This window comes from Eptatretus burgeri, chromosome 17 (genome assembly GCF_056783735.1).
Source record: "Eptatretus burgeri isolate ZD-2024b chromosome 17, Ebu_testis_v1, whole genome shotgun sequence".
NCBI classification, from domain to species: Eukaryota; Metazoa; Chordata; class Myxini; order Myxiniformes; family Myxinidae; genus Eptatretus; species Eptatretus burgeri.
Genome location: NC_140977.1, coordinates 19,723,298 through 19,748,547, shown reverse-complemented (window position 1 = coordinate 19,748,547; position 25,250 = coordinate 19,723,298). Strand labels below are relative to the sequence as shown.

Genomic DNA, 25,250 nt, shown 5'->3' with positions numbered 1-25,250 from the left:
AAACATCGCATCAGTGGTGCGCTTTCCTGGCATAAACCCATATTGCTGCTCACAAATCATCACCTCTCCTCTCAACCGAGCTTCCACTACTCTTTCACACAACTTCATGGTGTGGCTTAACAACTTTATGCCTCTGTAGTTACCACCGCTCTGCAAATCACACTTATTCTTGAAAATCGGAACCAGTACACTTAATCTCCACTCCTCAGGCATCCTCTCACTTTCCAAGATTTTATTAAACAATCTGGTTTAAAACTCCACTGCCATCTCTCCGAAGCACTTCCATGCCTCCACTGGTATATCGTCTGGGCCAACCACCTTTCCACTCTTCATCCTCTTCATAGCAGTCCTCACTTCATCCTTACTGATCCACCCCACTTCCTCATTCACTATCTCCACCTCTTCCAACCTTCTCTCTCTCTCTCTCTCTCTCTCTCTCTCTCTCTCTCTCTCTCTCTCTCTCTCTCCCGCTCTCTCTCTCTCTCTCTCACTCTCTCTCTCTCTCTCTCTCTCATTTTCTTCATTCATCAGCTCCTCAGAGTACTCCATCCAGCTTCTCAACACACTCTCCTCGCTTGTCAGCACATTCCCATTTGCGTCCTTTATCACCCTAACCTGCAGCACATCCTTCCCAGCTCGGTCCCTCTGTCTTGCCAATCGGTATAAATCCTTTTCCTCTTCCTTTGTATCCAACATCTCACACAGCTCGCCATATGCCTTTTCCTTACCTTTGCCACCTCTCTCTTCGCCTTGCGCCGCCACTCCTTGTACTCCTGTCTACTTTCTTCATCTCTCTGGCTGTCCCACTTCTTTTTTGCCAACCTCTTCTTCCTTATACTTTCCTGTACTTCCTCATTTCCACCACCAAGTCTCCTTATCTTCCTTCCTCTGTCCAGATGTCACACCAAGTACCTTCCTTGCTATCTCCCTCACCACTTCTGCTGTAGTTGCCCAATCATCCCACACCTCTTTACCACCATCCAACACCTGTCTCACCTCCTCCCTAAATTTCAAGCAACAGTCTTCCTCCTTCAGCTTCCACCATCTGGTCCTTGGTTCACCCTCACTCTCTTCCTCACCTCCAAAATCATCCTACAGACCACCAATCGATGCTGTCGAGCTACACTCTCCCCTGCCACCACCTTACAGTCTCTAATTGCTTTCAGGTTGCATCTCCTGCTTAAGATGTAATCCACCTGTGTGCACTTTCCTCCACTCTTGTACATCACCCTGTGTTCCTCCTTCTTGAAATACGTATTTACCACCGCCATTTCCATTCTTTTTGCAAAATTTACCACCATTTGCCCTTCCACATTCCTCTCGTTGACACTGTACCTACCCATCACCTCCTCATCCTCTTTATTCCCTTCCCCAACATGCCCATTGAAATCTCCTCCAATCACCACTCTTTCATCCTTGGATACACTCTCCACCACTTCATCTAACTCACTCCTGAAATCTTCTTTATACTCCATCTCACACCCCACTTGCGGGGCATATGCACTGATGACATTCATCATCACCCCTTCAATTACCACTAAATTATACAAAATAAAGGCTATTTATAATAATAATAATAATGATAATCATAATAATAATAAAAAAATATAAAAACGAAAACCACGGTCCATCCGTCCATCAATGAAGCCAGCAGTGCATCAGTGTGACAGCTGTTATCAGATTTGTTCCTTCAGTAATCCAACCAAAAACTAAGTGCTGAATCTTCAACATGCCACCAACAGACATATCCTGTGACTCTTGCATACATCTTCCTCTTGTATAAATAAATCTATGTGGCCATGGCTCCATCAAGTCACTTTATTCAAACAGGTATTTTCATGACAATTAAATATCCTTTTTAAAATGTTTTTCAATTGGAGGAATCTGCGTCTCATTTTCAATACTTGGTATGTCCGAGTTTAAAAGTGTGCCCTCCATTAAGGAGGGTTCACTGCTATTGGGAAATCTTTTGTTGCAGCAAACGATGTTGCTTTCCCCACAAGATGCTGACTGCTTGAAAGGGGGTACTCATTGCACTCATTGCACTCAATGGAGTTGTGCCAAAAAAATTAAAAGCCCGCAGGACTGCACACCTTTTTTGCTGCCTCTCTGCTCAGTGTGCTCAAAATCCAGTATGAATTCTCATGTGCATTTTAAAATTGCATGACGAACAAAAATTTTTCTTCACGAACTGTACATTTGTATCGGCATTCACACATGTGAATTATCTTGTGCATTTTAAGGTGTACTGACAGAATGAAAGATTTTCCACAAATTGTGGATTTATGAAGACACTCATCATTACAAGTTCTGATGTGTGTTTTAAGTTTGGATGAATAACGAATATATTTCGCACAAATTATGCATTTGCATGGCCATTCTCTATTGTGAATTATCATGTGTTTTAACACGACATAATCAAGTGAAACATTTTCCGCAACTTGTGCATCAGAGTGGACATTCTCTCGTGTGATTTATTAAGTGTGATTTGAGCTCCAATGATATAATGAAGAATTTTCCACATATTTTGCATTTGTGTGGGCATGCCTCTTGTTTTCAATTATCTTTCTCCCAACTGTGAATCTGATTAATATTTTCAAGTGTTTGTTTGTACATGTGTGTGTTTGTTTGTGCGGTTATAGGTTATAATTTCACGGCCGAACCTTTGCATCAAAAGGCCCCAAATTTTGGGTGGAGGTAATTAAGAATCTGTACAAGGTTAAACCTACGACACACATAAGCCAATCGTCCGTTTTGAGGGCACCAAAGGCCAAAAAAAGTGTACATTGGGATGTTGGGTCAGGCAGTGAGACTACTGGCACACAGCCAAAGGTAATTACCATGAGACAAATAACTCCAAAGCTTTTCAATGTGCAACACCTCCCAAAACCACCACCGGGAAAAGCTGACTCAGCCAGACAGTGACGGGGATCAACCGGGGCAGTGCCCGATATCCCCTGCTATTTACCACAGCCACAGAGGTGGACAGAGGTGATGTTTTCACCGCTGTTTGTTTGTCTTTTTCATTGCCAGTCTGTGAGCAGGATGTCTCACAAAAGTAAGGATGGATTTGCAAGAAATTTGGTGGACAGGTTGGGTGTGTGACAATTTGGTGGACATTTTGGTTAATGTCCAGATGCAGTTCCACCCTATCATTGGGATACAAAACGTAAATTGTTCAGCCCAGAGGGAGTATGCGCTCTCCTAAGTGCTCGTCGAATTATTTTATGTTTTCAAGTTAGATGATTGAATAAACAGCTTTTCACACGTTCTCCATTCTGAATTGTCAAAATGCCTTTTGAGGTGGCATGAGTGAATTAATGATTCTCCTCAAACTGTGCATTTATATTCGGTGTTCTCCATCGTGAATTCCCATGTGCCTTTTAAGGTTGGATGACTGACTAAAAGATTTTCCACAAATTGAGCATTTGTACGGGCGTTCGCCATTGTGAATTCTCATGTGCGTTTTCAGATGACACGATCGATTGAAAGATTTTCCACAACTTGAGCATTTGTATGGGTACTCTCCGCTGTGAATCATCATGTGATGTCGAAGGTTCGATAATTCACTGAAATATTTTTCACAAACTGTGCATTTATATGGGCGTTCTCCACTGTGACTTCTCATGTGTGTTTTAAAGCTATATGACCGATTGAATGATGTTCCACAATTTGTGCATTTATATGCGCATTCTCCATTGTGAATTTTCAAGTGTATTTTCAAGCTGGATGAATGAATGAAGGATTTTTCACACTTTGTGCATTTGTATGGGCGTTCTCCATTGTGAATTCTCATGTGTGTTTTAAGGTTGGATGGCTGATTGAAAGATTTTCCACAAATTGTGCATTTGTACGGGCGTTCTCCATTGTGAATTGTCACGTGCGTTTTAAGTGTGGATGAACGATTAAAAGAATTTCCACAAACTGTGCACTTATATGGGCGTTCACCATTGTGAATTCTCATGTGTGATTTATGGGTGGATGGATGATTAAAAGAATCTCCACAAATTGTGCATTTGTACGGGCGCTCTCCATTGTGAATTGTCATGTGTGTTTTAAGGGTGGATGGTCGATTAAAAGATTTTCCACAACTTGTACATTTGTATGGGTGCTCACCATTGTGAATTCTCATATGTGTTTTATGGGTAGATGATCGATTGAAAGATTTTCCACAAGTTGTGCATTTGTATGGGTATTCTCCATTGTGAATTCTGAGGTGTTTCTTTAATGTGGAAGACTGAATGAAGGATTTTCCACAATTTTTGCATTTGTATGGGCGTTCTCCATTGTGTAATCCCATATGTGATTTTAGGTGAGATGATTGGTTGAAAGATTTTTCACAACTTGAGCATTTAAATGGCCGTTCTCCATTGTGAATTCTCATGTGTATCTTAAAGCTGGATGAATGAATGAAGGATTTTTCACAACATGAGCATTTAAATAGGCGTTCGCCGTTGTGAATTCTCATGTGTGCTTTAAGGGTGGATGAATGACTGAAGGATTTTCCACAATTTGTGCACTTGTACGGGCGTTCACCATTATGAATTCTCATGTGTGTTTTTAGGGTGGATGATCGATTGAAAGATTTTCCACAATTTGTGCATTTATATGGGCGTTCTTCATTGTGAATTATCATGTGTTTTTTAAGGGTGGATGATCGATTGAAAGATTTTCCACAATTTGTGCATTTATATGGGCGTTCTTCATTGTGAATTATCACGTGTTTTTTAAGGGTGGATGACTGAATGAAGGATTTTCCGCAACTTGTGCATTTGTATGGGCACTCACCTGTGTGTATTCTCATGTGTGATTTAAGGGTGCACGGCTGATTGAAAGATTTTCCACAAATCGTGCATTTGTATGGTCGTTCTACACTGTGAATTCTCATGTGTATTTTAAGGCTTGATGACCAATTGAACGATTTTCCACAATTTGTGCATTTGTATGGACGGTCACCTTTGTTTCCTTCTTGAGCCTTGTGAAAATTATCTGCAACCATTTCCTTGTTCGCTTTGTCTTGTTTGTAAAAAGTCTTCTTGGTTTCATTTGGCGAGTCCTGCGGGCACGTGTCTGCACTGATCTTAAAAGTTGGTGCAATCCCCCTTGTAGATTCAGTGGATTCACCTGTAAATACAACATCACAGGACTCGTGAAAAGAAAAACTCAGATTCTGATCAATACCTGCAACACCATTCTGAGAAATGTACCCAAGTCTAACATGCATGTCTGTATTTGTTCCACAGCAGAAAAGAAATAAAATATTCTTGATGTAAATAATCAGTACTGTATAAAAGTTTGGATTTTTCCCATGATATTAGTACTTCAGGATAAATTCATCCAATTATCAGTCTTGTGTTTATTATTCAAAACAAGCAGGCGTACCCATGTTGCCAGGCAACACCAGGTCCCTCCTCCTACCGCTTCCCCTCCCTCCTTCCACCCCTTCTCCTCCCTCCCCCCTGCCTCCTCCCACCTCACCTTCCGTCCCTCCAAACTCCCAGCCCACACCTTCCTCTGGACTCCTGCCCTTGCCCTCCCACCTTTCCCACAAAGGAATTTACGCAGGGTTTTCAACTACATTTGGGGAAAATATTTTTTTTCTGGCTGAAATAAGTCATGGTGGAGGTTTGTCCTGTCACCAAGTAATGAATCATGGGGTGTGTTTAGTTACCAAGTTTCTTGGAGAGTGCTCACCAAGTGACTAAAGCACTGAAGCAGGCACTCCATTTGAAACCGTTGATAAGGAATGGCTGGCCTTGGGAACTGAACACACTCCCAGACATCTCGACAGCATACTGTGCATACAAAATGCAGACAAAAGGACAGTATTTTTTTCATTAAACACTTTAAATATTAAATCACAAGCAAATGCCACCCGTCGCTTCACTGACAGGAATACGAAAGGGGGGAGGGAGAAAAAGAGGGGGAAAGAGGGAGAGAGGAGGGAGGGAGAGCAAGGAGGAGTGGGGCAAAGGGAAGACAGTGTGAGGTGAGAGGAAGAGAAGGCAGACGTGTGGTGAAGCATCAATTACCGCCTCAACATGTCTGGTGCCAAGCTGGCCGGAGCCAAACTCCGCTTGGACACGTCCGGAGACAATCTCCCATCCGGATATAAACACTGTCCAGGCACGTCCGGTGACAAACTCTGCTGGACATGCATGTCCGGAGACAAACACCGTCCATACACGTCTGGGAACAAATACCGTCCAGACACATCTCGGGACAAACATGGTCCAAACACTTCTGGGAACAAACAACGTCCGGAGACAAACAGCATCCGGAGACAAACAACGTCTGGAGATAAACACTGTCAGGACACATCCGGATATACCCACAACCCATACACGTCCAGAGTGTCAAACAATGTGCGAAGAGAACTCTGGATGTTTAAAAGCATTTCAGAATCTCCTACCCTGAGCAGAATTTCAAAATTTAAAATGCGGAAGCGACCTTAGTAGCAGTTCCAACCACTAAAAAAAGTGTTCCTTTGTTTAATTCGCACATTGCTTCATACTCCGGATGTCTCCAGACAGTGTTTAATCTGACCACACTGGCATTGCAAGTGATTAGTGATTGGAAATATGTGGCATGTAAATAAAGCCAAGAACACTCGGAGACACCCGGAGCGTCAAACAATTTCTGAATTGGATAAATGAACACTTATTTAGCAGACGTAACTGTTGCTCAGGTCAATTCCGTCGTATAAATTTGGAAATTCGGCTCACGATATGAGATTCCAGAAGTTATCGCATGTGCGGAAACGAAATAAAAGCACGAACACCGGTGTCTCCATGCATTTATAACCATTGTGATGTATATAGCGATTCGTGGGTATGAAGATGGGGCATTCGATGATATACAAGTGAGGAAAGTTAAAATAAAAATACAAAAACATTTGAGTGCTTTATCGTGAAGAAATCATTTGGCCTATTCAAAGTCAAGGCATTGTTGAGCAGGACAAAAAAAAAATGGTGAATTAAGACCCCAGCAACCTGACAGAGGGCTGACACCTTGTTAAAGGCTAATTTAATAAGGCCATTAATTATTTTCAGAACGCATGTTTGAATGAACCAAAACACCCAATTTTCATTCATGCACTCCCTTAGAGTTCCCTTAGTATGCTGCAAAGTCTCAGGCTGCTCGGTCTCATGGTTTTGGAGTTATGGAGGAGATAGACACCGACACACACACTTATTATTTTAGATGGATGACACGTTGTTCTGTGTTCAAATGTACACCAGAGGCCGATGAAGCCTCAGAGCTATGCGGACAAAAAAGATGGTGGCGATTTCTGGGCCGCTGGAGGGAAAGTTGTTGTCTGGGCAATAGGTGGTGCTTGTGACGCTGGGGGAGAGTAGAGCTGTGGATGTGGGCTGTAGAATGGGCAGTGCTTGTGACCCACAGACAAGAACTGAGCTTTATATGTAAGATCAATAAGTTTTATTAATGTGTGTGAAACAAACTGCTCAAGTAAATCAGAAGGGCACTCGATAGAGTGCATTCCTCCACCAGGCTGAACAGATTACGTTTTGTAGCCTCTGATCGGCAGGATCTGCATCCAGAGCTAAACCAAAATCAAATCAGTTCTTGTCAATCTAATGTTACTGTCACCTACCCAACTCATCCACCAAGCTTCAAACGTATCTGTCAAAAGCTGTTTGAGACATCATGTGTTACATCGTTTTTGACCCTATCTCTCAATCGTGAAGAATCATTTTAAAAACGTATATTACCTGGATCTTGATCTGGATCTTCACCAAAATATAAACATTTCATCCGTGACACACACCCAATCTGCTCCATCCACCTTCGGTGGCAGAGATAAAAACTAGAACAGCACAAAAAATTGAAAATTGGCACACGTCAGGAACTCCCCAATGGGAATGACAGTTGATAACGATGACATCATAACTGGATGCGTCTAATTCTTTATCCGATGAAGAGGAAAAATTTTGAGGGTCATGTCCGAATTAATTTGTCAAGAAAATTAAATTGATGAATTTATTGATGATGTGGTGTGGTGGCCATCCGAAGTGAAAAAAAAAACCTTCAAAAAAACCTCTGAAACGGCTGAATAAGATTGATGCAAAACTTCACAGGTATGATCAACTTCTCATGTAGAAAAAAGTTTGATAACTGACTTCATCAATGATGTGATTTGGCAGCCATGTTGGATAGAACAAGCTTAAATGAGCTAAGATCCTCGTCCTCTTCATGATGACGTCATAAAAACTAATATGACGTCATTGTGATGTATCAGGTTTGCGATAAATTATCTGTGTTAATGCCCGGCTTGATTCCCGCAAACAAAATTCAAACAGTTTGCCTAGTTTCGGAGATCATGGTAAAGGCGATTTCCATTAGTGGCGATATTATGACGTCAACTTTTTTTCAAGGAAGAATTTCCAAAATCGGAGATGGTTACTGCCTGCGCGTGGGCTTTCTGCATATACATAGCAAGTTTCACGAAGATCCGATGAAAACTCTGGGTTGTGAAACAAAAAATGTCAAAAATAGGAATGACGTCATAAAAATTGATACAACGTCATAGTGATGTATCATTTGTGCGGTAATTCATCTCTGCTAATGCCCTGTTCGATTCCCGCAAACAGAATTCAAAAAGCTTGCCTAGTTTCGGAGATAATTTTAAGGCGATTTCCATTAGCGGAGATATTTTGACGTCATAACCTTTTTTCTCGGAGGAATTTTCAAAATCGGAGATGGTTACTGTCTGCGCAAGGTATTTTTACATATATATGCCAAGTTTCAGGAAGTTTCGATGAAAACTGTAGGCTGTGAAACAAAAAAGTCCACAAGAAGAAGACGAAGAACAACAACGTGAGTAAGACTGAGAGATCCTCCATGAGGATCTAAAAACAAACCTTATATATACAGGGTGTCCAAAAAATATATACAACTTTTCATCTGCAAAGAGGATGGTCATAACATGTATATTTTTTGAAAGATATATGGCTGGATAGAAAGCTGAAAGGTTGAAGTTTATTGTACCAATGTCAAAATTGCCACCAAAATTTAAATTTTGGTATAGAATCGTCGTTTTCTTTTCGACCACATGTTCGACGTAGGCTCCACATTGTTCGATCACTGCCTGCAAACACGTTGTCATGTTCTCCATCACTTTGGGAAACGTTTCCTGAGGAATGTTCTGGATTTCTCGGTGGATGTTTTCCTTCAGCTGATCAAGAGTCTGAGGCCTAGGATTTCTATAGATCCTGTCCCTGAGATACCCCCACAAGAAGAAGTCTGGAGGAGTACGGTCAGGAGAATACGGTGGCCACTCAACGTCTTCGTAGAGGAAGATAAAGCGGCCCTCAAAATGTTGGTTGAGAAAACGCCTTGTTGACTTTGAGAACAGATCGAGGCACCAGTTCAGTTGATGCATTACCAGGATTTTCAGTTCCCCAGTACCGAAAGTTTTGCTTGTTTACCTCCCCGGACAAGTGAGCATGGCATTCGTCCGTCATGTGAAGTTTTTTGAGGAAGTCTGCATCTTCTTCCAACTTTCCCGAGAACCAATTTGCAAAGTCTAGTCGTTTGCGTTTCCTTTGATCAGTAAGCACCGTTTCCGTTTATATTTTATATGGAAAGGCATGAATGGCTTGGCGAAGGATCCTCTGAACGGTGCTCTTCTGAATGTTTGTCTCGGCAGAAAGTCGTCGAATCGATTTTTTTGGACTCTGAACGACCTCCTGTCTCACCATTTCCACATTTTCTTCACTACGACCTGTCCTCTTCCGACCACTGTAACCCTTGTGAAGGTCACAGATGGTTCCCACATTGGTAAACTTTGCGATTGTGCACTTTATTGTCCGAAAGTTTGGTGCATAGCGCAAGTGGTTACCGAAATGTCTCGAGTAAAGATGTTGCACCTGTGTGACACTTTTCGTCCGTTGTTGTACGGTCAGTCTTGGCATTTTTCTGGTGCTTGCTTGGTACCAAAATAAACTTCAGGGTCTCTGCAACAAGAAATGAAGCATCAATGACAAAATTACTGCTTTTTTATGAGCAACGAAGCATATTAAAAGTTGTATATTTTTTTGGGACACCTTATATATGTGACTGACTTCTCAGTTTTAGTTGGGTTTTAAATATATGATGTCATAGGTCACGTGGGCAGGCAGCCATGTTAGAATAAAACTAGAACGTCACTGTTCGCGACATTGATTGATATGCCTCCACCCACAATATTACAAGTCGCACATCCGTAGAGCAAGACTGGAAGCACCAAGGACCTGAAGACTCGGACTTTCGTCTTCCTGCACAGGTACTGGCAGTGCCACACCCCATGATCCATTGAATCCATAACTTCTCAGGCCCAACCCAGACATCTATTGACCTCTGGCTCACAGCCAGCAGAGACATGAATATCATTGTCACGGTAAGTGAATCTCTCCGTGACCTAAACTTTCTCAGCACAAACAGGTACAGACAAGATCGCAGCATCCAATATGTCATTGAAACCATGGATCTTAGTTTTGACCCAGGAAACCTGTAATCCCAGGAGCTCTGACTCCGAATTCAGCACCTCGTCTCCACAAAGAGGATTTATGCTCTTTAAAGGGACCTTAGGGATTGGGGATGAACGGTTAGGACAGGTTAACTGAACAAAGATGGTAAGAGGGTTCGGGACACACATATTTAAAATAAAAATAAAAATCTAATTACTTTATTACAACCTAATGGAGGGGGGTATGGACAAGGACAGGCACAGGCAATAGGATGGGGTTGGGGGGGAAGACCATAGGGTAGGACCGAACCCATCTTCGGACCGGCCAATGCCACCAGACAAGACCACCACAAGGCTAGCCAGCTTCACATGCTGACCTACTGTACCTTACCTGGTCTGCCTTTGCCATGCCTCTGTCTTGACTCCATTTGCCATACCTTGCCCACACCTTTGTTCGCCTGCACTCCACTTACCCATGCATTGCCATACCATCGCTGAACATTGCCAAGCGCCCCAGGACCATTTGTTTATGAAAGTATTTGGAGGGACAGCCATGCAGGCAGCCGCATTATTGGGGACTTTTTGGACAGCCTGGGAACCATGATTGATAAAGGCCAGTTCAAATGGACTGTGGGATGGCCTGTGGCCTGCCGTGTTAGGGTGAGTTGTCTCCAGCAACCAGGAAAAACAAAGGACCATTTAGGGCCCTGAAGACGCCAGGCTGCGTGAAAACCTGCAGCTGCACTCATCCCTGAATTTTTCATCTGCTGTGTTTCCTTCCTTTGATTCACAGGTCCTGGGCCATGGGCAATGTAAATATGAGAACTGTACAGAGTTGTAACCCACCTGTTTATGTTTCGTTTCAATTCCGGAAATGTAGCATAAGGATGTCTGTATGGGTCTGCTAGCTTCGATACGCAACACATTAGGTTTATTATTTTCGGGACATGTATTTGAAATGTCGCACTCAGGGACCCATAGGTAAAGCGTACGAGGGGAAACTACACTTACGTATATGCCACACTAATTTATAAGGACTCGGGTCAAGTCCAACAAAAGGGAGGTGGGGGTCGTGTTGCGGTTCTGCAAAACCGCATACCTCTAATGCAACAGCACCCAACATAGTTATCCCCAGGCAGATATTTCATTAGTATTCGTGTAGTTGGTTCTCCTCTCATGAATAGTGGGTTAACTGGACAAAGTGCAATGCGTGGGTCTTGTAGTTCAGTCGAGAAAATATTTCTGATTCATACTCTGCCCCCAACTCTACCCTTGTGGTGAAGTTTCGTGAAGATCGTTTTAAAATTGTGACCTGCAAGCAATTGACAGACAAACAAATAAACCAATGTCACCCGCAGGGTGACCCGTATCTTGCGAAAAGGTGACCACGTGTGACTTCTTTAAGGTCACACTGAGGTGAACAGAGCTGCTATCCACCAGGAGCGACTCCTTGAGGAATATCTGCCTACGAGAGATTCCGATGAGAATCGTTCTAGAGGAACCATGAAAAATATGTGTTTGCCTCATAACGTCACCAAATGACGTCATAACGTCTCAAGCTTGACATATCTTGAAAGCACTCATCGAGGTGTTCAATTTGAGGTGCTACACGATATGGTCCCTAAAACTTGAAAATTTGACCTTGGGGTCAAATATGTTTGACCTGAGGCGCTAACCATGAAGGTCAAGGCCAATCGCCACCAAAAATTAATCAGCTGAGCGCCAGACCATGAACTATATTCCCATGAAGTTTGAAGACGATCGAATTAAAATTACTCAAAAAATAAGGGTTTCGTCGACTCCCCTGATTTGCGACAAAGTGACCTTGACCTTCAAAATTTTATGCATTGAAAGGGACGTCCATAGGCCTCTGATATGCGAAGTTACAAAAATTTCCAATGATAACTGTGCTTTGCAGAATTTTTTATACATGATTACAGAGAAACAAAAAAAAACAAAACATACAAGCTGACTAACATATCTTGCAAAAACTTCGTTTTGGCAAGATAACAAGAAAGACATTATGCAGAGCACAATACTTGCAAAATCCACACCCATCTCCAAAGGTTGCCATGGATGCATCAAGTTGTACATTTCATTAAGATTAAAATTGACAATCTTAATCAAAGCTCAGGTCAATGAGATGAAAATTGATTGTTTTTCAGATTGAAATTGATGATTTTAGAAGTTTGACCTTGAGTTGACCTTTGACCTTTTGACCTAAAATAGTTCGTTTCCAAATTCAGTGATGCACTATGCAATTGCTGCTGAATAAGATGAAAATTGACGATTTTTTTTTAATGAAATTTGATGATTTTAGTAGTTTGACCTTGATTTGACATTTGAACTCAAAAATAGTTGCTTTCCCCAATTCAGTGATGCAAAATGCAAATCCTGTTCAACCTTCAAGTCAATAGGATGTAAATTGATGATTTTTCAGTTGAAAATTAATTTTATAAGTTTGACCTTGAGTTGACCGTTGACCTTTTGATCTCAATATAGTTGGTTTCCCAATTCAGTGACGCAATTTGCAAATCTTGTTCAACTTTCAAGTCAATCAGATGAAAAATGCCGATTTTAGAAATTTGACCTCAAGATCAATCGGCTTCTTCGTTGAGACTACACATATACATTTCCGGTCAAAAGTTTGAGAACCCCCATTTTTCCAGTTTTTACTGAAATTTAAGCAGTTTAATGTTTCAATGTACTCTGAAATTAAAGCACAGAACAAATAAGCAATTGCAGATAAAAAAGAAATCATGGAATCAATTTGTTGAACAAAATTTAATCCAAGATTTTCACTCATCAAAGTGGCCACCTTTTGCAGATATAACAGCCGGACAAACTCGTAGCATGCTTTGTACAATGAAAATAAAATATTGTTCGGAAAGTTCTTCCCAACACTGCTGCAGAAGTTCCCACAAATGTGTTGCACTTGTAGGTTGCTTTGCTTTCACCCTTCTGTCCAGTTCATCCCAAACCAGCTCGATGGGGTTTAAGTCTGGAGACTGTGCTGGCCATTCCCTGACTTGAAGCCTACCATCTTGTTCTTTTCTTCTTAGGTAGTTCTGAAATAGCCTGGAGGTATGTTTTTGGTCGTTATTTTGTTGCAGGATGATCCCTTGACCAACGAGGCGTAGACCAGAGGGTATTGCATGGTGCTACAAAATGCTATGGTAGCCCTTTTGGTTCAGGGTGTCAGTCACTCTGTGCAAGTCGCCGACTCTGGATCCAGCAAAAGAGTCCCAGAGCATCATACTTCCTCCTCCATGTTTGACAGTTGGTGTCACACACTGAGGAACCATCCTTTCGCCTACTTGATGGCATATAAAAACCCTGCGTGATGAACCTAAGGGTTCAAATTTTGATTCATCGGTCCATAAGACCTTCTTCCAGTTTTGAGTGGTCCACTGGCGGTGCTTCATGGCCCAGGCAAGCCTCTTTTTCTTGTTTTGCCATCTTAGCAATGGCCTTCTTACTGCCACTCCACCTGTCAAACCTGCAGCTCAAAGTCTTCTCTTCACAGTTCAAACGGAGACTTTCTTACTTCGACCGGTGATAAGCGGAGCTTGAAGCTGCTGTCCTATGAGTCGCCTATCAGGCAAGCTGTTGACTCTCAGAAACTGGTCTTCTGATTGTGTTGTGGCTTTGGGTCTGCCAGACTTCTTCCTGTCAGAGTCTCCTCCAGTTTCCAAGTGCCTTTTGATGGTGTAGGAAACTGTACTCACTGACACCTTGGCTTCTTTGCAATTTCTCTAAAGGAAAGATCTACACTTTTAAGGATTATAATGGTCTGTCTGTCTTCCTTTGTTACTTGTCTTTTTCTCGCCATTATGACAGCAATATTCTACTTCCTGCAGTGCAATATTGTCCAAACAATGCTTCAGAGGGTGTAGCAACACAGTCTGTTCCAACACTGCTTTTATACAGAGAGAGGGTTTGTAACTAATCAACAAAATTTGGGACACCTGGAGGAATTGTTTGCATCAACTTTCAAGGCTTAATTTACTTCCATTTCTGCAGAACAGCTGCAGTTGCTAACCCATTACTTGTTCCCTGAAAAGGGCCTTTTTTAACAACTCTGAAATTTACATTATTTTTCAGTTTTTGGTGACCTAAACTATTTTTTTTAACCTCAAGCTATTTACCGCTTAGCTTTGTACCATTTCAGGTTATTCACTGGACTTGAACTGCTTAAATTTCAGTAAAAACTGAAAAATGGGGGTGTTCTAAAACTTTTGACCAGTAATGTGTGTATTGATATTGATATATATATATATATATATATATATATATATATATATATATATATATATATATATATATATATATATATATATATATATATATATATATACATATTCCACACAAATAAAAGCAAGGAAAAGAACCCCTTAAAGACAAGTGGGTCAGACTGGACCTGGACCCCTTAGGGTCTTTATGTCCAAGGAGCTTGGTTGACCGAAGGAACTCCTTCCTATATCAATATATATATATATATATATATATATATATATATATATATATGTATATATATATATATATATATGTATATATATATATATATATATGTATATATATATATATATATATATATATATATATATATATATGTATATATATATATATATATATATATATATATATATATATATATATATATATATATATATATATATGTCAATACACACATTACTGGTCAAAAGTTTTAGAACTCCCCCATTTTTCAGTTTTTACTGAAATTTAAGCAGTTCAAGTATATACATATATATATATATATATATATATATATATATATATATATATATATATATATATATATATATATATATATATATATATATATATATATATACATATATATATTGTTACGGCTGTGGAAATTCGCAGAGCACCATATAGGTCCTTAGATCAGTTATGTCGATAAGTCTGTGTTCAGATAGATTTCCCCACCATTGTCTAATGGAGTTTATTCGTGTAACCGGGCTGTGAATCTTTGAGTTAGCCGTTTTTCTTTTATTATCATTATTTTGGACCAACCGCCATTACTACCACCACAAAGCGCCACCAACCACAACAACTACAAATCACCACAACCACCTTCTCGTCAACCGCCAACATCCCCACAGACAACGAACAGCCGCCTTCACAACAACCACCTTAACCACCACCACCCAACCACACCACCCTCACTACTACCACAAACGCCAGCCACACCACCCTCACGACCACCACGAACGCCAGCCACACCACCATAAAGACCACCACAAAACGCCAACCACACCACCACCGCATTTCCACCTCAGCACGGTTGCGAGAAGCCTGGCATTCTTCGGGGGAGAATGGACGACGGCCTCACCCCTCCCCCCCAACGACAAACACGTGCAGAAAAGACGAAAGCTATAAAGACATAAAGGAAAGGCCCCAATTCGGCGAGGAAAACGCCCTGCTTCTGGAAGCTTCGCGCACGTACTGGAAGGGAGGGGGCGAGGGGGAGGGGCGAGGGGGAGGGGCGAGGCGCCGTGGAGACAAAAGCGCGCACTGAACGCAGCGTCGAGAAGAAGCGAGTGGTGAAGCGAGTGGAAGTCGTCGAGTGGAGAAGCGAGTGGAGAGGCGAGTGGAAGTCAGTCGGTGGAGGTCTGGAGAGGGTCCAAGAGGGACGCCCGAGCAAGTCACCACGTGGGTGGAGGTAACCTGCGGCGGCCTCTTGGAGTTCCTTCGGTCAACCAAGCTCCTTGGAGATAAAGACCCTAAAGGGGTCCAGTCTGACCCCCTTGTCTTTAAGGGGGTCTTTTCCTTGCTTTTATTTGTGTGGAAGTTATGGCGCCGTGTCCCGTTAAGTCGAGAAACTGTGAAGTGACTGTACATGATTAATTATAGACGGTTGTAGCGCTTCGCCTTGCTTGCGTCTTGGTCTCGTCCCGCGTTCATCACAAATCAACTGCATGCGTGTTTCACCAATTCATTGCATGATTGTTTGTATACATGTAAAATAATAAATGTGCTTATTTGAATGTGAACCTGTTCGTCGTGTCATTTTCCCCGTTGAAACGCCATATTGCATTTCGGAATGGTAGCGGGCTTTTTGATAGCCGATAAAAGAATTGGGTCCAGTGAGGTCTCACGATAATACCCCGCTCGGTTATCCCAGAACGGAACGAACCGCTCAAGCGGTTCGTGTCCGAGCAGACCTCGCTGAGGTACGGTCTCTCGGTAGGCTGCCCACGCGAATAATTAGGTATATCGGCAATTCGGCGATTGACCTGTCGCGCGTGGGTAGAATATTGACTAGGCCGTGGTATGCGCATGGAGCACACCCGTGACAGGTTTTCGGCATTGTTCCGGAAAGTCGCGACTTTCGGCTAAAAAGCGGCTGTCTGCACGCCGGCGGGCAGAGATTCGTAACAATACATATATGTATGTATATATGTATGTATGTATGTGGTTATGGATTTCAGAATCGGATCCGAGTATTGCACACAACATCCAGGTCTTCAAACAGTTATTTCCATAAATGCATGTTCAGAATTGACCCATCCCCTTTTCTGGTGAGATTCCAAGACTTTGATGTGTTGGAGAAGGGTAGAGAACAGATTCCCTTTCTTTCTTATGGGATAACCTTTTCTTCTTTCCGACGCGTTCATGACGTATGATTTTCTGTGAGTTTTCATTTCTGCATGAGCGATATCCACTGTTCATGCACGTGATAGATAGCTGTCAGCCAAACAGAGACTCATTCTATTCCCACACATATCAAGACACATTGGCTTGGAAATAGTCAATATATTTACTTATTCTGGTAATCATTTTCACTTTGGACTTTCAGGACATTTGAGTCATGAAACACACCGCGGGCTTTTCCTGAACAGTTATTCTGACGATCAAATATGGCTGTGATCTCGGATCACTTATCTCAGGACCACCTTTTTCCATTGACGTTCGACACCAGCCTTCCTTTCATCGACGTTTGATGCCCCGTTCAGCAGCTCTATGGATGCTGGTTGGCTCTTGTTTGTGTCAGGCTGAACGAGGAGGTTATGGCTGCCCGTTGATGTTTTGTGAGTGCGTCATGTTTTTGCTCGGTTGTTCCAGCAAATGGCTGCTTCCTGGCGTTCGTCTAATGCCCCGAACATAAGCAAGGCTTGTGTTAATTGGGAGATGCATCTTTTTCGATGGTGAGGAGAGAATGATCGCGAGAATTGATGGTTGGAGGTCACGTGCAGTGATGCGCCAATAAGCAAGCTGGATTTGGCTGAAGTCTGCTTGAGACTCCTCCTAGACTGGTCGTCTATAAAAAGGACGGGAGGACCGCCTTCCTTACGGTTGGTTACAGCTCCTGATGGTTGGTGATAGCTCCTAATAGCTCCTGATGGTTGGTGACAGCTCCTGAAGGTTGGTGACAGCTCCTGATAACTCCTGACGGTTCATTACAGCTCCTGACAGCTCCTGACGGTTGATGACAGCTCTTAACAGGAGCTGTCAACAACTGTCAGGAGCTGTCACGAACCATCAGGAGCTGACAGTTGGTGACAGCTCCTGACAGTTGGTGACATCTCCTGATAGTTGGTGACAGCTAATGACAGCTCCTGACCAATGGAGACAACTCCTTAGAGTTCCTGACCATTGGAGACAGCTCCTTACAGATTCTGACGGTTGGTGGCAGCTCCTGATGGTTGGGGACAGCAGCAACGACGGTCGGTGACATTCGGACCATTCCTGCTGGTACTGCCCTGTACCTGGCTCTTGGCACAGCTGATTCTTGGTGGTCCTGGTTCCTAGGGGTGACAACGTGACATCGATTGGTGTTCGAGCCTGTTTGTGGGTGGGTGCACGGTGAGGAAGGGCGCTGGCAGTGGATCAAGGCACACTCACATTTTGGTTTATTTTAGTAGAAGCACAACGACTTCTGCCTTGGTAAGCCGAGACCGGATTTCTTTTCCCCCTGAATGATCTGCTGGGTACCCATGTCTCGTGTTTAATTGTGAAGTAAGGCACAGTGATAAGCATCTGCTCTTTGTCCATTTTTCTCTCAACGCTTGTTGACTTCAATATTTGTTTGATATTATTTTGTTGATTGAACATTTGATTGACTTGAATTCATCCATTTATTCGACAAGGAAATAAAAAGTTCTTCAGTTTATTTTTTCTTAATAATAAATTTATTGTTGACATTTCAACCTGGCCGTGCTTGTCATTTCCTTCCGTTGATCCAGCATTGTCCGAACCTAGATGGACTGGGAGATTATAATTCCAAAACTAATTAACCTGTCACAGTCGGCATGCACCAGCGGTGAACGCTCAGCCGCATTACTTAAGATCTAAACAAGATAAGATTGGTGCATCGCTGAGGACGCGTTCCCTGGTCAGGAGGCCACGTGACCTCGAGTTAAACGGCACATTAGACGATGGACATTGGAACTCGAGGTTAACTGATTGATGTTCGTGGTTGTTAAGCAACCCACCGCACCACAAAGTTAATTGTGAGCGGTGGCCCCAGGTTCGGTTCTTCTGAGGAGAAACGAGGATTAACCCGAACATTATACACTTGGTAGCAATAGCCGTAACAATATGTATGTATGTATGTATATATATATATATATATATATATATATATATATATATATATATATATATATATATATGTATATATATATATATAGTTACGAATTCTGGCCCGCCTGGCGTGCGAGCGATTGCGTAACTCCAATCGCAACCGCGTCACCCACCAGAACGGACAATTCAGTCCTGACCCTCCTGGAACTACCGCCAGGAACCAGTCACGGGTGGGGGTTTAACCTCACCACGATCGTGCGAATTGCCCACCCGCGCAGGATAGGGTTGCTCGCCAAATCCGACCTACCTAAGTACCTGCGCGAGTAGTCGACCGGGCGATTGTACCTCGCCGCAGGTCGGCCTCGGACACGAACCGCTTAAGCGGTCCGTTCCGTGCTACAGTGATAACCGAGCGGCGTTATCGCCGACCTCGACGGATGTGATGCTCTTCATTACTCGGGTGTTCAAAACCCACTACTAATTTATTCCCCAACGAAGTATGTGATTACAAAACCCACTACTTAGTAAGTGATTGCCCTGTGCGATTCAAGATGGCACTTTCAAAAGGGAAAAAAAGACGACGAACGGGATACATTTCACACAAGGACATTTATTTAAACAGCACACGCATATTCAGCCAAGGCAGTCATGCAATGTACAGGCACATAGAAGCAAAAGCAATACCACCGACTACGATTATTATTTACAAGCACAATCACTTACACAGTTTCTACTTGACAGGACACGGCGCCACAGCATGCATACGAAAACAAAGAAAAACCCTCCCCATAGGCAGGGAGGTAGATGGGGTTCGTAAACCTTTATGGCACGGAACCTGGAGGACCAAACGGGTCCCGTGAGACCGAAGGGTCTTACCCGCGCCCTCGTGGCGCGACGGTGGGCAGGTCGCGACGTCGACTCCACACAGCCTTGAGTAGCCGCGCCTGACCTCGGGCCCCTGGCGTGGTCAGCGACCTCTCTCCGGCGCTGCTGCTAGTGCTTTCACGACCCACGACCGAACAAGAAAAGACTGAAGGGCAGAAGGCCTTCAGGACCAGAGAGAGAACGGATGATGGACCACAGGGCGAGAGCTCATGGACCAGAGAGAGAACGGATGATGGACCACAGGGCGAGTGCTCATGGACCAGAGAGAGAACGGATGATGGACCACAGGGCGAGAGCTCATGGACCAGAGAGAGCGGATGATGGACCACAGGGCGAGAGCTCATGGAGCAGAGACAGAACGGATGATGGACCACAGGGCGAGAGCTCATGGACCAGAGAGAGAACGGATGATGGACCACAGGGCGAGAGCTCATGGACCAGAGAGAGAACGGATGATGGACCACAGGGCGAGAGCTCATGGACCACAGACAACGGATGACGGACCACAGGGCAAGAGCTCATGGACCAGAGAGAGAGCTGATGATGGACCAAAGGGCGAGAGCTCAAGGACCAGAGAGAGAACGGATGACGGACCACAGGGCGAGAGCTCATGGACCACAGACAAAGGATGACGGACCACAGGGCAAGAGCTCATGAACCAGAGAGAGAACGAGCCTCGTGCGCGTCCGCCCTTTTATAATCTGAGGCTCCGCCCTTCGCCCCAACCGCTTCTGGCTCCACCTCTCTTCTGGAAGCTTCCCAAAAGGGGGCGTTCCCTCACCCCGACCGCCTCATGCTGTTCATCCACCAATCGGCGGCGAGCTGCCCCCCCCCTGCCTCTGTCACACTCCTCGGAGAAACAGGCAGGAAAAATCCGCGCGCCCATCGGAACTCTTTTGGTTTCCTTTTTCGTTTGACGGTTTTCAACGCGGCTTGTTGCTTGCGTGGAGGTTTGTTCAAAATAACAATAGAAAAAGAAAAACGGCTATCTCAAAGAGTCGCAGCCCGGTGAACACGAAGAATTCCCTTTAAACAACGGTGGCGAACTATCTGAACATAAACTTAGCGTCATAACTGATCTAAGGACTCTTTATGGTGTATTGCGAATTACCACAGCTGGAACAATATATATATATATATATATATATATATATATATATATATATATATAAATTAATGTATATATATATATACATATATATATTAATGTGTATATATATACATATATATATATATACATATATATATATATAAATAAATATTGTTACAGTTGTGGGGGTAGATGGAAGAATTTAATCGGGAATATAGCATTGTGTGGAGTTCCTTGGTCTGTGGACGTATAGGAGGCATCTCAATGTAACGAAGCAGGGAACCTGTGAGCTTAAGTGTAACATGTCACCAAACGAGGGGGGCGGTGTCACGTTAATTAGATAGGGTTTAAGAATAAGCTTCCCCAGTATGTGATTGCCCTCTGTGATTTTTGCCTTTGTTCTTATATTTCAAGATCGGGGAAAAAGGTGGGGAACACGTTCCTGAAACAAGCAAACGTGCCAAGCGGGCAGAAAGTCCCACCTTCAAAGAGTAACAACAGGCGAAGTCACGCCCCCGAGGGATGATTGATGGGCGTGACGTCAGAAGCTATCTGAGCAGGCAGAAGCACAGCCTTCCCAGAATTCGTGCGAGTCGGCCACACGCTGGAGGCGGTGGATACATTGGCATGATCGAGAGGTAAGTTGCTTGGTGCATTTTGAGAGGGCATGGGGGAGCATCATACTGGATAGAATGAGAGATTGACAGAGCACACGCACGAGGTCAGTGTGAGGAACGCATGAGGCAGAGTTGATTTAAGAAGAAATCAGAGGTGTGAGTTCAGGGCATTTGCATTTTTGGAGATCTGTGATCAGAGCCGAGGCACGTGGTGTATTACATAATTGTTGGCTCAAATCTTTCACCTAATGACAGAGGAGATAATGGATGTTTGTGAAATTGATGTACCTTCGTGGTTATTTCTTAAAGCAATGAAATCAAAACGTAGGGGTTTTTTTGCTTAACACCATAATTAATCATCAACTGTCCAAAGAAAAATGCATAGGCATTGACACAAACCTTCATGGGGTTGGCTCCCAAAGAAAGAAGCATCGGAATCATGAGGCTTTGGGAGATCCAGGTGGACATCAATGTCATGCTCAGTTTTGACTTCCACCTTCACAAATAAATCTGGAAAAAAATAGCTTTCATTAAATGCAGGCAGTCTTGATTCACATTCAGAGCTGGTTCAATACCCCTAAAATAGCAAAATCAACATTGATTAAAATCAGTAATTTCAGATCTTCCTTGAGGAGAGAAAATAAAACATTTCCCCACAGGAAGAACATCGTGTAAAAGCCTTATTTTTTGCACAAACCGCCTCACAGTTATGACATTCTTCCTGCCTGACCACAACTTCAGTCAGAATTTCACCACCACACAGGCTGACAGGATGGCCTCGAGTTACACACACTCACTTGTATTCAAATTCCGACCCAGTATCGCCATTGCACAACAATGAGTGAAGCTCCCTCGGATTGACATTAAACGGGAGAAGAGTAGGTGAGCTATCGCCGACACCATGGCCAAATTCTAAATTCCTGCCCGAACCAAACGAGTCTGAAGCCAATGATGCTTCGTGCAGCCTTGTGCTGCATTCAAATGAAGAAAAGGAAGACCAGTACCCAAAATCACAACCAACAAAAAAGACAAGGCAAGAAAAATATTTTCTCCCCAACCTGCATTATTTCTCAAATTACATACAATTCCGATACAACATGTGACGAGTTGATGTTTTTTTCGTCTCGAAAGTCAATCCTCACAGAACAACTATCTGGACATTAAATGGGAGAAGAGTAGGCGAGCAATCACTGACACCATGGCCAAATTCTAAATTCCTGCCCTAACCAACTGGGACCGAAGCCAATGATGCTTCGTGCAGCATAGTGCTGCATTAAAATGAGGAAGAGGAAGATCACTACCAAAATCACAACCAAAAAAAAGACAAGGCAAGAAAAATACTTTCTCCTCAAGCTGCATTATTTCTCAAATTACATACAATTCCGATACAACATGTGACGAGTTGTTTGTGTGGTTTTTTTTGTCTCAAAAGTCAATCCTCATGGAGCAACTATCAGGGATGCCTCTTTTCGGTGGTTGTCCCGCCCAATGCGAGTCAGGGGCCAAATCATTCCCACTCTTCGCTGTCACCAAATTTGTCAGGACAGCTCAGCCACAGTCAGAGTACCGATCAGGCCCCATGGACCGGCCCACTCCCTCTTGTTTCTGTCTCTTCTCGCCCTCTCTCCCTCTCTCCCTCTAACTCTGTCATGGCCCTGGCTTCATGAAGGTGGGGGTACACCATCCTGTACACGGTCGATCTCAGGTTGCTCCTGGAAGATCATTCAGCTGTCATCATGCCGCTGGTCTGTTCGAGAGAACTGTCCGGGGCAATACAACAACAACAACAACAACAACAACAACAACAATCCTAATGGAAAGCGAAATGACAGAGTGTGGCAGGTTAATAGATTGACAATAAATACGCCTGCAGATTAATAGATTGACGATGAATGGGCCTGCAGGTTAACAGCATAGCAAAGCCAGACTTTCACTTATGGTGCAAACCAAGTCGGCAAAATGAGTACCAGTGTAGCAGCCAAAAAAAAAAGCTGCACATGAAGGGAAGGGGTATCAACGGATATCACCGACAGGATGTGCCAGCGCGGGAGAGCCGAGCCACAGATAACGGGGGTTTTACATGTAGTTATCCGGATGGTGTACAGATCGCACGGGATTTAAATGGCATTGGATGAACGATCGGGCTTGGTGTAGGGCAAACGCATGAACCTTGCTGTATCCCATACATTAAAGTGCACGAAGGCAAGGTGGTTAAAGGATAAAACCCTCGACCTTGCCATTGCGAGTCACAAATTATGGATACTCAAGAAAAATCAAAACCACAAACAAACTGGAGGAAATGTTGCCTCTGTCAGAAGGACACAGAGGAAAAGTTAAGGTCACCACTAAGTTCATTCCAATGGGAACAGGACTATGCTGGTTATACCAACATTGCAAACAATGTGCCATTGTTTCATGCCATCAATGATATGCCGATTCCACTTAATCCAGCCAGACTAGATGAAGGTGATGGTATAGAAGACACACTGGTACGAAACAGAGCAAAATATCACCAAAGCTGTAGATTGTTGTTCAGCAACACAAAGCTAAAAAGGACACAGAAGAGAGCGACTGCAAGTACTTCTACATGAAGAGAAGAAAACCGCAGTAAGAGGCAAAGAACATCAGATCCACAAAAACGTTCATCAGGATGCTTTTTGTGTGAAGAAGAGGGCGAAGCATCAACTGTACGACAAGCAATGACAATGCAATTGAATGAAAGACTCAATGAGTGTGCCAGGACTCTGAATGATGGAAAGCTCCTCGCAAAGCTCAGTGCCGGCGATGCTATTGCGCTGGAGTTGAAATATCATCCTGCTTGCCTGTTAGCTGTATACAATCAAGAAAGAGCCCATCATAATTTGATTAAGCAAGAACAGAGCTGAAAAAAGCCAGGTAAAGAGTTATACCCCATTGCTTTTTCAGAACTTATCATCAACATTCTACATCACTGACACCAGAACTGCCACCGAGGGAAGAGATCCAGTAAAATTTAGGCTGGCAGATTTCGCTTCACTGTACACCAGAGATTAGAGCAACTCGGTGTGGACTCTCCTGATGTCAACTCAACAAGGTTAAAGGAACAGTTACTCTCGCGTATTTCCGGGCTTGAAGCGCATCAGAAAGGACGCGATATACTGATAGCATTCAAAAATGATATAGACTCAGTTCTTGCTGATGCTAGTAAATATGGTGAAGCTATTCACTTAGCTAAAGCTGCTGATATCATACGTAAAGAGATGCTTAATCACAAGACAAAATTCAACGATCAGTTCGAGGAAGGATCTGGTGAAGAATCAATTCCTCCATCACTTCTACAGTTTGTGTGTAATATCGAACACTGTGTCGATATTAAGTCACATCTGACACATGGTGTAGTAAAATCAGACTTAGCTATTGCACACCTGTTGCAGTACAACTGCTACACAAAGTACAGAGAAGGATCAGCAATCCACCGGCATTCTAAGTACCGTGAGACACCATTTGCTGTATACATTGGGATGATAGTGTTTGCCAAGACGAGAAAACGACAACTTATTGACAAGCTTCATGAGAAAAGTATCAGCATTTCGTATGACAGGGTATTAGAAATATCTGCCCAGTTAGGCGAATCTGTTGTAAACCAGGATGAGGAAGA

The 25,250-nt window shown here is 43.2% G+C and overlaps 2 protein-coding genes across 2 annotated transcripts in view; both read right to left on the bottom strand.

Moving 5' to 3' along the window:
- The window catches only part of LOC147009482 (uncharacterized), a 132,380-nt gene that overhangs the window by 30,366 nt on the left and 76,764 nt on the right, over positions 1 to 25,250 (bottom strand). Inside the window, 3 exon segments of the mRNA XM_085861764.1 lie at positions 4,957 to 5,124; positions 5,695 to 5,795; positions 22,013 to 22,123. Coding sequence (XP_085717890.1) covers positions 4,957 to 5,124; positions 5,695 to 5,795; positions 22,013 to 22,123 — 380 coding nt within the window.
- On the bottom strand, positions 2,449 to 4,999 carry LOC147009485 (uncharacterized). Its single transcript, XM_085861975.1, has one exon. It carries the CDS (start codon positions 4,997 to 4,999, stop codon positions 3,344 to 3,346), a length of 1,656 nt encoding a protein of 551 aa, XP_085718101.1. The 3' UTR covers positions 2,449 to 3,343.